Genomic DNA, 14,331 nt, shown 5'->3' on the forward strand with positions numbered 1-14,331 from the left:
ACCTTATTTTGAAAACCGGACGTAGTCCCACGTGTCTACATCCTCTAACTTCTCAAAGTTCGTCGCTAGCTCTCCCATCAGCTCCGTTCTTTGTATCCATCCATGGTCAGCTCCATCAGGGCCGTTTGAATGCATTTAACATAAATGTCAGTATATGGGTGCTCTACAGTCGTAGCGTTGGCTGATCTGACCACGGAGATAAGAGTGACGGCCGGCTTGACCGCACGTTACCGCTATACGATAACGTTTCTTGTCCGTGACAGAGTTAGCACGCAGCTTTAGCCGGGATGTCTAGCTCTGCTTTTCCTGCAATGTGTGAAGCCCAAAGTGTTTCCATCCTTCACTGGATGTGTAGTGTTTACCACGCTGGATTTAACATGTGAGGGTGCAGGTCGTATCCACGCAGACCCTCAACCGTTTTCTACTATCTCGTTTCTGCTCGCTGCGGTTTGTTTTGGATGACAGATACGGAACGGATATGACGTCACGTAACTGAGTCTACAACAATAAAAGCGGTAACTTCCTTCTACCTCAACATAGACTCAAATGAAGCAAATATATCGATTCTGGCATTAAAAAAAATCCATTTTAATACATAGGTGAATTGATTTTTTTCCCACCCCTAGCGGATACACGCAACATCTTTCACATATAGACCTTGGTGGAGGTCTCTGCTCCATCTTTTCTTTTGAGGCTTAAAGAAGAATAATTATACAGTAACTGGTTGAGGGTTCAGTTTCACAGCGAGCTGGAACTTCACAAAACATTCAGCCACTTTGACCTCATTATTTCAGTTATACTAAATTAGTTTTAAAGTGAAACCTGAACAAGGCTCACGAGATGATATCCTGCTCCATTTTAAAGATCATCAGATTAAAGTCGACGTTACCGTGACGATGATGTGGACTGATGTCTGAGCAGCAAAGCGGCTAAATTCAATAAACGCTGTCTATACACTGACTATTCAAATGGTTTGTAGTCCAACAGCTCTCTGCTGTGTCTTTGCAAATGGTTGGAGAAACTGTGGCTGGAGTTTGTGCTCGATAAATAACTTCTAATCCAGTGGTTCCAAAGCTTTTAAGGGGTGTACGACAACTTTTTTTAAAAATATACAGTTGGCCTATAGCTCAGCATTTCATTCAGACGGAACCTGCAAAAATAAAAAATAAATGACTCGATAAATAAATAAATGTCATTAAATATAGCAAAAATAATATTTAAAAATAAATGTAGTTATTAATTAACTGATAAAATGTGACATAAATTGATATTTCTGTTTTAATTTGCTCCTTTTTTTATTTACCTTTGTATTCATTTCCTTTTTTATTTACTTTTCTGTTTAATTTTCACTTTTATTCATTTATGCATTTCTTTTTATTAATTCTAAAATGTATTATTTATTTTTGCTTTTATTTTTATTTTTTATTTACTTATGCATGTATTATATGTATGTATTTATTTATGTATTTCTGCATTTCTGCAGGATTTTCTCTTTGCATTTCACCCCTTATTTATTTCCCGAGACTTATTTATTTCTGTATTCTTTTCTTTATACATTTTTTTACAATGCTTTATAGGGCTGTGTATTGGCAAGAATTTGGCGATGCGATACGTATAATGATACAGGGGTTATGATATAATATATTGTGATATACTGTATTGTGATACTGTAAGCAAGACGATATATTGCGATTTTTAAAATCGAATTTCATGAAAACGGTCATAGTGTAAAGAACACACCACCATATGCATTGAAACTGAGTAAGAATTGTGCTTTTTTATGCAGTCAGAGCAGTGGGATCTGCATTTGTATTTATCACAGTCTCTGTTACATCCAACATCATTTCATTTGCAAATGAAATGATGTTGTATTGACTGAGTTAATCTTCCCATGTAAACTATTAATCAAAAATCGATACAGTATCACAAAACACAATATCGTGATATTCAATATTTTCTTACAGCCCTATTGCTTTATGCATTTATTTCTTATTTTGGCAGGTTCCGTTCTCCATAAATGAATGTTTGGATTATTAATTAAGATATAAACAGCATCAGGACACGGTGATGACCTGAACACAAGTTATATTCACAGAGACTTCCCTCTCTGCTGAACAGCCTCGTTCTGCATTAGAAAAGTACGCAGTTAAAAACAAATAAAGAGCTGATAGAACAATGGCCAAGCGTCAATTTGTCAAAAATTACGTATGAATGATTGTTAAAAATAAAAAAATAAAATACATTACACAGAGAATTGTATTAAAGGTTCCTAAAAAAACAGGAAAACTCATCTCTGATGCAACATTTACAGGAAATAATCTGCTCCAAATTCATCCAAATCACTCGTTTTACACAAACTTCCTGCAGTTATTGTGTTCACTATTTGGATTAATTGTACAGTTTATCAGTTGTTCTGTTGTGTTGTTGTTATGCATTGAATATAATATGAAATATCCATAAAATAAGTCTGTTAACTCAATGATAGGGAAAAGGTTGGGAACCAAGTTGGTAATGAATAAACTGCCCTGATTTTTTACAGTGTGAAGCGTGAAAGATGTGGACGTCATGACTTTTATCTGACGTTGAACTCTGCACTCAGTTTACAGCCACGTAACTAAACTATTATAACTGGAGACACACATCTGAAGTCAGTCTTCACACTGACTTCAGATCAGCTGATTCAACTGTCAAACAAAACTTTATTTAGATCCTCAGAAAATATGACGACGAAAGCTGAAAAACGTTCCTGAAATGCTGTCACTCTGCAGGTGTGTGTGTGTGTGTGTGTGTGATAAGCACACAGTTAGCCCTACTTTTCCTGGACTCTGCTAATAGGATTCCTCCTCCCCCTCCCTCCTCCGCCTCCTCCCCCCTCCCAGCATGCACTGCTCAATCCACCAACACACACACACACACACATTTATAAAACCACACGTATGCAGACACATGTGCCAACACACACTCACACAGCAGCTGTAACCTTACCTGGGTGTCCTGGTGTCCTCGCCGCCGCCACCGATGCTGCTGCAGCAACCGTCCCCTGAGTTGCCGTGGTAACCTCCTTCTTCCTTCCACTCTCTCGTCCCGTCACTCTCTGTTATAACCTCGTTTTATCCTCCCTCGCCCTCCTCCTCTCTCTCTCTCTCTGAACACTTGTTGTCTGCAGCAGAGCCGGCTCATCGTGGATTTACAGACTCGACTCAGCTTCTCCACCTCCGACTCCTCCTCTTCCTCCTCCTCAACCCTCCTCTTCCTCCTCCTCCTCCACTTCCGATACCCATCAATCAGCTGACGTCCCCGCCCCTTCTTCGAGGCAGCCTGCCAGCCAATCCCATCCTCCGCATTTCTTCCTACGGCCAATGATGAGCAGCTCTGACAGATGGTACAGCTTATTAGTGTGTGTGTGTGTGTGTGTGTGTGTGTGTGTGTGTGTGTGTGTGTGTGTGTGTGTGTGTGTCTGGGGGGGGTCTACTGGAGGGGGTCTACTGGAGGGGGCGGGGGGGGTTTCAGAGGGTCAGCTGACCCGGTCAGACCTGTCCTGTATCAGGGGGCGCTGCTTTACAGGACAATATGCAGGATTACAGTAGAGATACAGGCTGATTAAACAATAAACGTTCATTTGACCACGCCCCCCCAACAGTGATGTCACAATGCACTATAGTACAGCTGTAGGTCACATCTGTCTGACTGTGGTTAGTTCAGGTGTCTGTAATAATAGCAGGACAATAGAGTGTCTGTGGTTAGTTCAGGTGTCTGTAATAACAACAGGACAGTAGAGTGTCTGTGGTAGTTCAGGTGTCTGTAATAACAGCAGGACAGTAGAGTGTCTGTGGTTAGTTCAGGTGTCTGCTGATAATAAACTAAATGTGAGTTCTCACCAGTTTCACTGTAGCTTCTTGAACTTGTGCTTCTTGTTCGGGGATGTTTCTCTTGATGAGTTCGGTGCTGCATTTGTTTCTTTGATTGATTAAAAATAATCACACTAACGAGGATATTGACGACACTGAGTCCTCAGGTTTGTCATCCGTGGATGTCCGAGGGTTGGGTTGATAGCCGGCTCCATTTTAGATCCAGTTCCAGGTTTATAAAATACACGACAGGTCTTAGGAAAAATGTTGAAAACACTCATTTTGTGCCGTTACTGACTGTAACTCCTGCTGGTTACAGTCTGCTTCAGTCAAAGTGCTTCTTGTTGGATACCGACAAGCCAAAAATCCGGCCGAGTTCGAGTCCAACCGCAAACCTTTGCTGAATATCATTCCTTTTCTGTATCCCCTCATTCACCTTCTAAATAAAGCTGTAAATATGCACCTAAATTACTTTAAAATAAATACACTGAGGGTTGAATTCACAAAAGGATTGCGCGGCTTTTGCAGCCGCTAAACCTGCACAAATATGACAAAAAGAAACTGTAATTCTTAAAGCACCTCAAAGGCTGAAATGCACCTTTAACTGAGCTAACAGCGTCCCCGTCCTCCTGTGATATTTGCACGTATTTAAACTAGGGCTGTCAAAATGAACACGATAGAAACGCGTTAATGCAAATTTGCCTGTTGGGCTGCAGTTTTCCATGTTATGATTTGAGCATATGTTTTATGCTAAATGCAGTACCTGTGAGGGTTTCTGGACAATATTTGTCATTGTTTTGTGTTGTTAATTGATTTCCAATAATAGATATATACATACATTTACATAAAGCAGCATATTTGTCCACTCCCATGTTGATGAGAGTATTAAATACTTGACAAATCTCCCTTTAAGGTACATTTTGAACAGATAAAAAAATGTCTGGTTAATCGTAATTAGATATTTTAATTGATTGACAGCCCTAGTTGTATTTATTATAAATGTTTTTATTTTCTATTTCTTTCTTTTCTCTCACTGTGTTTATTGTTAAACATAGTAAGAGACCAGAAACAGCTAATTTCTACTTTCTTTTTATGATGCAGAATAAAACGACCAGCAGTCTGCGTGGTCCTTTAAGATACTAAATACAGGGTTGAGTCCAGGATATTTACAGCTGTACAACAAACAAATCAATCAGTCTGCAAGCTGAAGGTGTGTGTGTGTGTGTGTGTGTGTGTGTGTGTGTGTTGCAGTACCTCGGTGACAGGAGGCGGAGTCACGCAGGCCGACGGCTGACGACAGGAAGTCTGAGAGGAGAGAAGAAGAAGATCAGATCGACTTAAAGCAACACAACCTCTACGACGTCATTACACTTCTTCTTCTGCTCTTTTTATTACAGTCAATACAACGGGTCCCAATGAGTGAATGAATAGATTTTAATTACATCCTTCATGGACTCAATTTATTTTATATATATAAGATTTTTATTTAAGAAAAAGAATATTATTCACTGATATTTAACACAGAGCATTTTCACTTTTCTCCCACCCTCCACTGCCTAGATAAAATAACATATTTACACAGGGAATGATGGTTCAAAATTAAGCAATAAGATTTAAAAAAATAAGTAAATAAAAATAAAAAATGTAAATAATGTAAATTAGCAAAAAATTAATAAATGAAACAAAAATAAAATAAAATAAAATAAATAAATAAAGAATAAAAAAAAGCTAGCAAACACATAATCTCAAACAATGGAAATAAATGAATAAACACACAAACAAAACATAATTTATGCACCATGTCAGTTAAAACATTGTATATCTGACTCAGATCGTAAATAAATAAATGAGGATTATATCTATCATAGTTTAACTGTTCCATGCTTTAGAAATATATTCATAAAAGCTGCAACGATTCGTGGATCGCCAACTATTTTGACAATCGATTAGTCGTTAAAGTAATAATTCATCCCAAAATGTAAGAAAATTATGTTTTCTGCTTCTTAAATATGGAGATTTGCTGCTTTTCTCTGTTTTATATCATACTAAACTGAATATCTGACAGAACAAGACATTCAAAGTAGAGCTGGGTGATATAATCAAACTCTTCGATCATGATATAGGTAATGACATATATACTGTATATTGTGAGTAAAATATGTAAAACCACATCAACGAGCCTCACTGGGTAACATGTTCCTTCATCACCATTTATTCTGACTCTAACTAAAGATATGCAATTAAAATTAATATAAAACATCTGAGAAGACGGAACCAGACAGTGGTTGTAGTTTTTTGCCTGATAAATTACTTAAATGTATAATTGATCATCGAAATTGTTGCCAGTCAATAAATTATGTTATTATCTATGTATTTGTTTTCTATTATATTTTTCATATATTTTAGTAATAAGTTTCAGATATTTTCCAGATATTTTTAGACAATTTTCACAAATATTTTTCACACATTTTACATAATTTTCAGCCATTTTCCTGATATTTTTGACATTATTCACTAATATTTTTTACATATTTTACTAATAACTTTTCAGACATTTTCCAGATATTTTTTGACACTGTTCACTAATATTTTTCACTTATTTTATATAAAATATTTATATTTTTCACAGGTAAATATCTGTGAAAAAAAATACGTTAAGTAAAAAAAAAAAAAAAAAGTAAATAAAACAATAAATATATAAGAAGAAATTTGTAAAAAAATTAAAGAAAGTGAAAATGTATGAAAAATATGTGATATATATATATATATAAATGTCAGAAAATTATGGGTAAAATATAATATCAAACCACATCAATTGCCTCACTGTGTCACATGTTCCTTCATCACCATTTATTCTGACTCTGACTAAAGATATTAAATAAAAAAAATGTTTGCCTGATAAATTACTTAAATGTACAGTATAATTGATCGTCAAAATTGTTGCCAATCAATTAAAAATAATGGCAATACATTAAAAGAAAATAGCAATCAGAGGACATCACATCATAAAATATTGAATAGAAGAAATTATCAATACACATTACCGCTTATCATAACACTAAATACACAAATACAAACACTTCTAATCAAAGTGCATTAATCTATGTATTTGTTTTCTATTTCTAAATGCTTAAGGAACATGTTACCCAGTGAGGCTCATTGATGTGGTTTTACATATTTTACTCACAATATATATATTTCACATATTTGTCATACATTTTCATTTCACTAATGTGTCTTTAATATATATATATATATGTATACATTTATTTTACAAATTTCTTCACATATATTTATTGTTGTTGTTTTTTAAATTTCACATAAATATTATATATAAAATATGTGAAAATATTAGTAAACAATGTCCAAAAAAATATCCGGAAAATGTCTGAAAATTGTTAGTAAAATATGTATAACCACATCAACGAGCCTCACTGGGTAACATGTTACTTCATCACCATTTATTCTGACTATGACTAAAGATATTAAATTAAAAATAATATAAAACATCTGAGAAGCTGGAACCAGAGAGTGGTTGTAGTTTTTTGCCTGATAAATTACTTAAATGTATAATTGATCATCAAAATTGTTGCCAATCAATTCAAAATAATGTCAATAAATCCAAAGAAAATAGCAATCAGAGGACATCACTTGACCCTGGTATTATTTGTGACATTTTAAAGACCAACTGATAAAATATTGAGTTGAAGAAATTATCAATAAACATTACCGCTTATCATAGCATTAAATACACAAAAAAAAAAATTTTAATCAAAGTGCATTAATCTATGTATTTGTTTTCTATTTCAAAATGCTTATTTTCCAATAATCAGCAGCGAGTCATGTCATTTAAAGGTTGCTCGACCTTTCACATCCCTGATCCTGATCCGGACTGTTGAACACAGAGGACTCGGTTCAGTTCAGACCGTTTCATGGATTATCTTTTTTTTTTATTTTTTGTACATTGTTCACCTAATATTTTTCCCATATTTTACTAATACATTTCAGAGATTTTCCGGATATTTTGGACACTGTTCACTAATATTTTTCACATATTTTATATACAATATTCATGTGAAATTTAAAAAAAAAAATATATATATATATATATATATATATGTGAAGAAATTTGTAAAGAAAATATATACATATATATCAAAGAAAAATTAGTGAAATGAAAATGTATGACCAATATGTGAAATATACAGTATATATATTAAATTAAAAATAATATAAAACATCTGAGAAGCTGAAACCAGAGAAATAATGGCAATAAATTAAAAAATATCACTTGACCCTGGTATTATTTGTGACACTTTAAAAGACCAACTGATCAAATATTGAGTTGAAGAAATTATGTTATTATCTATGTATTTGTTTTCCATTTCTAAATGCTTATTTCCAACAATCAGCAGCGAGTCATGTCATGTTAAAGGTTGCTCGACCTTCCACATCCCTGATACTGATCCTGATCCTGACTGATGAACACAGAGGACTCGATTCACTAATATTTTTCACATATTTTACTTATAACTTTCAGAGATTTTCCGGATATTTTGGACACTGTTCACTAATATGTTTCACATATTTTATATATAATATTTATGTGAATTTTTAATAAAACAATAAATATATGTGAAGAAACTTGTAAAAAGAAATACATATATTAAAGAAAAATCAGTGAAAATGTATGAAAAATATGTGATATATATATACATATATATATTGTGAATAAAATATGTATTTTTTTCTATTTCTAACAATCAGCAGCGAGTCATGTCATTTTAAAGGTTGCTCGACCTTCCACATCCCTGATCCTGATCCTGACTGATGAACACAGAGGACTCGGTTCAGCTCAGACCGTTTTCATTAATTATCTTTACAGTTTGATCCATAAAACAAACATGCAAACATAAAACACTTAATATAAGAACAGGGAGGCGGGTATGTTTGACAATAAAGACCCGTTTCTGTCGCTTTTACGAGCTCCGACACCCTGCTGCTCTCCGGGAACAGCACGCACGCCTGAACTCCTTTCAAAAATGTGTCACTTTAACGCTCCTCTTGGTTATTCACCACATTTAATACAATCAAATAAGTAACTTAACGTTTTTTATGAATCATAAAGCAATACTTTACAGTTCGGCGTGTATATAATCGACCAACTAGCACTGCCTTTTGCTGAAATGTCGACTTTTTCCAAGAGGCTGGCGTTGCTGCTCGCCACCTCTCAGCAGGCTGGACAGTAATTTAGAAACACACGAAGGGTTGTAAAAGTGGACGCTTTACACGTTTTACTAAAAGAAGCTGCTGTTTGCTGGTATGATATGTAAGCCGAATTAACGAGTAGATGCTATTAAGTCGGGGAAAATATTCAGTTATATTGAAACATTTGTATAATTTAGCTAATATCAAAAAAAGTTTCAAATTTAGTTTTTTTTCAAAGGAGTTTGGTACTCACCTTTTAAGAGATAGTGTGATGGAGCAGCTTTCTAGCGACCCGTCCAGCACCAGAACGGCACCGACGTGGACTCTGAGTCTCCCGGTGCCGGTGGGTCCATTTAAGGGTAATAACGGTGTCGGTAAAGTGCAGCTGGAGGTGAACCGACTGCTGTGGTTTCAGTGTTTCAGGTGCTTCAGTCTCTTCTTCTTTCTGTGTTTGTTAAAGAGGCTGCTGGTCATTAGTTTACGTTCTCCACGGTGACTTCAACTTCCGCATCGTTGACGTGACGTAACGACGACGTGAATACACGTCAGACCGGACCGCCCAGAATAAAAAAACAAAACAAAACAATAATAAAGAAAAAAGAAATACTACTACTACCACTACCACTAATAATAATAACAATAATAACAGTCATAATAATAATAATAATAATAATAATAATAGTAATAGTAACAATAATAGTAACAATAATAATAATAATAATAGTAGTAGTAATAATAATAATAGTAATAATAATAACAATAGTAATAATAATAATAATAATAATAATAATAATAGTAGTAGTAGTAATAATAATAATATAATAATAATAATAGTAACAATAATAAAAAATGATAATAATAGAAGCAATAATAATAATAATATAATAATAATAGTAGTAGTAATAATAATAATATTATAATAATAATAATATAATAATAATAGTAATAATACAATAATCATAATCATAATAATCATAATAATACTAGTAATAATAATAATAATAATAATAATAATAATAGTATTCGGATCCTTTACTGTAGATAAAGCACTTAATTAAAAATGTTATGACATATTGCGACTTTTTCTTGTAAAGTTACAGCTCTATCTCATAATAATACAATTTCTTTCTCAAAATATTTGTATTTATTTTATTTTTTTTGGTATTCCATCATATATTTTCTTTTTAGATTGCTAGAAAAGTGGAAACAATTATTTTGTAATTGACCTTCATTCAAACTTGGAAATTAATTTAATTCATTCATTCATTCATTAATAAATGAAATGCCTCAATATTAAAATGTAAGATATTAAGATATTATTTATTTTTATGATGTGAAAAAGACGTAGATGTAGTTTCAGTTTACCTCCAGCAGGTGACAGCAACATAAACGTCTGAAGTCTAAAATGAAACAATATGAGACTTACTTGAGTATTTCCATGTTCTGCTGCTTTCTACTTCCATATAGAGGACGGAACCTGCAAAAAAATAAAAAATAAATGAATGAATACATAAATGACTCAATAAATAAATAAATACAAATAAATAAATAAATGTAGCAAAAATGATATTAAAAATAAATTTAGCCATTAATTAATTCATAGAATGTGAAATAAATTGATATTTCTGTTTTAATTTGCTTCTTTATTTATTTATCTTTGTATTATTTCCCTTATTTATTTACTGTGATGAACACATTAATGCATCAATAACTTTTAGTGAAGTAACATTTTCAGTGCATAACTTTTACTTGTAACAGAGTATTTCTACACTGTTGTATTAGTACTTTTACTGCAGTAACACATCAGAGTACTTCTTCCACGTCTGCTTCAATTCAAAACCTTTGACGAGGGAGCAGAACCTGTAAAACGGAGGAAACAGACTAATTTAAACATCCTGATTGTTATCTCGATGAAGACGAACACAAACTGAAACTGGGCGTCCTTCATCTTGAGTTTCTCTTAAGGAGACACTGAGCTCCACCCGGACGAGGAAACAAGATTTTACTTTCAGTGGTGGGATAAAACTGGGTGGGAAGTACATTTACTTGTACTTTACTTTCTACTTGGACTTTATCTGGCAGCTTTAGTTACTTCACTAATGAATATTTTTACACACAAAACATATGAAGAGTTTATAAAAATCTGATGTTTAGTTATAAATTAAACTCCCCAACAGTTTATACAAGTACAGTTGAAACCATTAGTCGATTAATCAATTACTCCATTAATCAATTAATCCATTAATCAATTAATCGATTGCCAGAATATGAATACGGAACTATTTTGATGGTTCAAGTCATTTTTCATGTAAAAACATTTGATGGTTCCAGCTTCTAAAATGGGAAAATTTGCTGCTTTTCCTTTTAATAATACTAAATTATATTACATGTTTTAAAAATCATTTTTTTTTTTACATATAATTTATTTTAATTATTTTTTGGGATATATTTCCACATATTTAATTTATTATTTATAATGTTGAGGTTTGGACTGTTAGTTACAAACCAAACAATCAATCGATTAATGGAGAGAGTAATCAGCAGATTAATGTTAACAGTTTAAAATGAGCTCAAGCTCAACCAACTACAACAGTAAAATCCTGTTTTTACATTAATGCATGAATTATAATAATAGCAATAATCTGAGGATAGAATATGTAATAGTACAACAGTCACAGACATTTTACTGAAGGAACATTTTCAATGCAGGACTTTTACTGTAACACAGTATATCTACAGTGTGGTATCGGTACTTTGACTGCAGTAGAGGATCTGAATACTTCCTCATCCACTGGTTATCTTCCTCTCCTCTTGTCCAGTGATTTATTTATCTGTCAGATTAATTCTGTACTAAATGTTTACAACAGATGTGGAACAAACTGTTTCTGAGATCAGACTCAGTTTATCACTTTATTTTGTTCTCTGATGAAGTAAACACACTGATTCAGGTCAGAGACGTCTCAGAAAAACAGCCTGTTTTCAGCTTTGTGACGACGCATTTTCCAGCTGATAAAAGAGCCTTTTTAAAGAGTTTATTTAGCTTCAGAAGGACAAGGAGGATTTTCTCAACACATAAAGGAACTGTACTTTCCTAAGTTAGAGAAAATAAAATATGCATTAGGGGAGCTCCACAAAGACTTTTAATAAAGTATTTAATCCCCTTCTTAACTATATTAAAAAGAATAACCAGCTGTTCCATAAAATGGAAAACATCAGAATGATCCATGCTAGCTTAATACAGTTCTCTCTGCCCTGCAAGTTCTTTAAATTTTATTTTTACAAATACATATCTGAAAGCCTACTATTTGTTTTTATCTTGTCTTTTTATTTATTTGCTTTTTAAAATATTATTATAGTATGTGGCTCTTTTTTTACAATCACCATGTTCCGTTCTGTTTTTCTTGTCTTTTTATTTATTTATTTATTTTAAATATTATTATAGTATGTGGTTCTTTTTTATTATCACTATGTTCTGTTCTATTTTTCTTGTGTTTTCCGTGTACATAATATGTCACTGAATATATCATACAGTATTGTTAAAAATCACATTAAATTAAGTATACAGTTACATAAGATGTAAATACTCAAGTACTGTATTCGGTATTATTTACATTCCACCACTGTGTTCCAGTTATAATAATATTTATATTAATAATCACCTGTCTGGGTACTGTTTTATTCATTCAGACTTATTTTTTTCACGTCACTATTTGTCTTCCTCAGATCAGTAGTAGTAGTAGTAGAGACAGTCTTGATGAAAACAATAGAAAGGTGTGTCCTTGAAGCCACGCCCCCTGCTAATAGGCTTTAAATAGGACGGTGAGACAGGTGAGAGGACAGACTGCAGGAGGACAAACAGACAGACAGAGAGAGGAAACACTGAGTTTATATGTTTAATTAAATATAAAGTGATAATAATAACCATGTTGGGGATGAATGAGACCGACTTCTACCTGCCTCTGTCTGAGTACAGCTTCGAGCGTCGGTTTGACGAGAGAGGAGCGATAGAGTGGATGCAAGCTAACTGGTAAGCTAAATTAATCTTTATATTTCACTATAAAATTTGATTTAACATTCTTATCTCACTCAACTCCTTCTACTGAGGGTTTAAATCCACTCAAAACAGTCAGAAATAGTAGAAACATCACGATAAACTGTGGTTTCTGCAAAATTGAGAAGCAACGCTCCGGATTCCATTAAAAAAACACCACATTTTAAGTGACCTTACTATAGTTTAAAGTGTCCACTGTTTAAAATGTTAATAAAGGCGGTTTCGGGATGATTCGGGTCCAGTCTGTAATTCGGCACACACCCAGTTCACCAAATAGCAGCCAATTCAAACACACAACACCTTAACCGGTTTGATCGATACTAAAAAATGCTCCAGTGCGAGCGATCAGAGAGCGTGAAGCGAGGCAGCGGATACAGCGAGGATCGAGTTAAATATGTGGTTTTGTGGGATAAAGTGTCTGTTTTTTTGTATTTTGTTTATGCCGAATTGTTAAGCTAATATTACTTATGTAGAAAGGAAATCTTATCGTGTCTTTTGAGTGTGCGTAATTTACAGATAAGGTAGGTCATTTATAATCTAGCTATTTGTGAATGGGATTTGGTGAGGCGTGTTCTCAGAGGAATCTTGAGACACTGCTAAAGCATTATGCAAGTCTGGTCAGTGAATGGTACAGGTGTACTACATGTGAGTCACAGTTAAGTCACACTTATGTATTTGTGGTATGCTGCTGTAGTTAATTTAGATCAAGTTATTCAAGTCAGTCAGTGATGGTATAGGTGATGAAATATCAAAAATATGTACCAGAAACTCACGAATAAACTGGAAATAACTCTTAAACCCTCCTTATGAGCTCATATAGGGACAATGTATTTTTATAAATTTATTCTAATATACGTTGTTTTTTTAATATCTGTATCTCGTTATAAAACCAACTCACAGACGTGTTTATTAATAATAATAAAAACAATCATGATTATACTGATACAATTGTTTCATTATACTAAAGCAAATGTGTTGAAATCACATGAACAGAAATCAGTGTGAAAATGAGATTTACCATCTGATGGTGAGTCAACAGTCAGAACAGGTGATGCTTCAGGTGAATGTGTCTGTCAGGTACACCTGCTGAAAAATGTAGCTCTTTGTTTTTGCTAAGAGGTGTGACTCTGTGAGTGAAAGTGTCTATGAAAACATGATGGCAACAGCATGAATAGAGACTTTAAACTCAAATTAATTTATATCTAGAACAGAAACTCGGCTGTA

The 14,331-nt window shown here is 33.5% G+C and overlaps 2 protein-coding genes across 5 annotated transcripts in view; one reads left to right on the plus strand and one right to left on the minus strand.

The window, feature by feature from the left end:
• The window catches only part of psda (pleckstrin and Sec7 domain containing a), a 55,536-nt gene extending 50,387 nt beyond the window's left edge, over window positions 1-5,149 (minus strand). Inside the window, exon 1 of one of the 3 annotated variants that reach the window (XM_074647286.1) lies at window positions 5,103-5,149. The gene's annotated coding sequence lies outside the window, so the exon portion shown is untranslated. The other 2 variants (XM_074647284.1, XM_074647285.1) reach the window with 2 other exon arrangements.
• LOC141774548 (very long chain fatty acid elongase 6-like) overlaps window positions 1-14,331 on the plus strand; it is a 59,341-nt gene that overhangs the window by 40,663 nt on the left and 4,347 nt on the right. For both annotated transcript variants that reach the window (XM_074647297.1, XM_074647298.1), the window contains exon 2: window positions 12,912-13,083. In XM_074647297.1, coding sequence (XP_074503398.1) covers window positions 12,980-13,083 — 104 coding nt within the window. In that variant the 5' untranslated portion in view covers window positions 12,912-12,979. The remainder of the gene's footprint in view (window positions 1-12,911; window positions 13,084-14,331) is intronic.

This window comes from Sebastes fasciatus, chromosome 9, assembly GCF_043250625.1.
Source record: "Sebastes fasciatus isolate fSebFas1 chromosome 9, fSebFas1.pri, whole genome shotgun sequence".
In the NCBI taxonomy this organism is placed as follows: Eukaryota; Metazoa; Chordata; class Actinopteri; order Perciformes; family Sebastidae; genus Sebastes; species Sebastes fasciatus.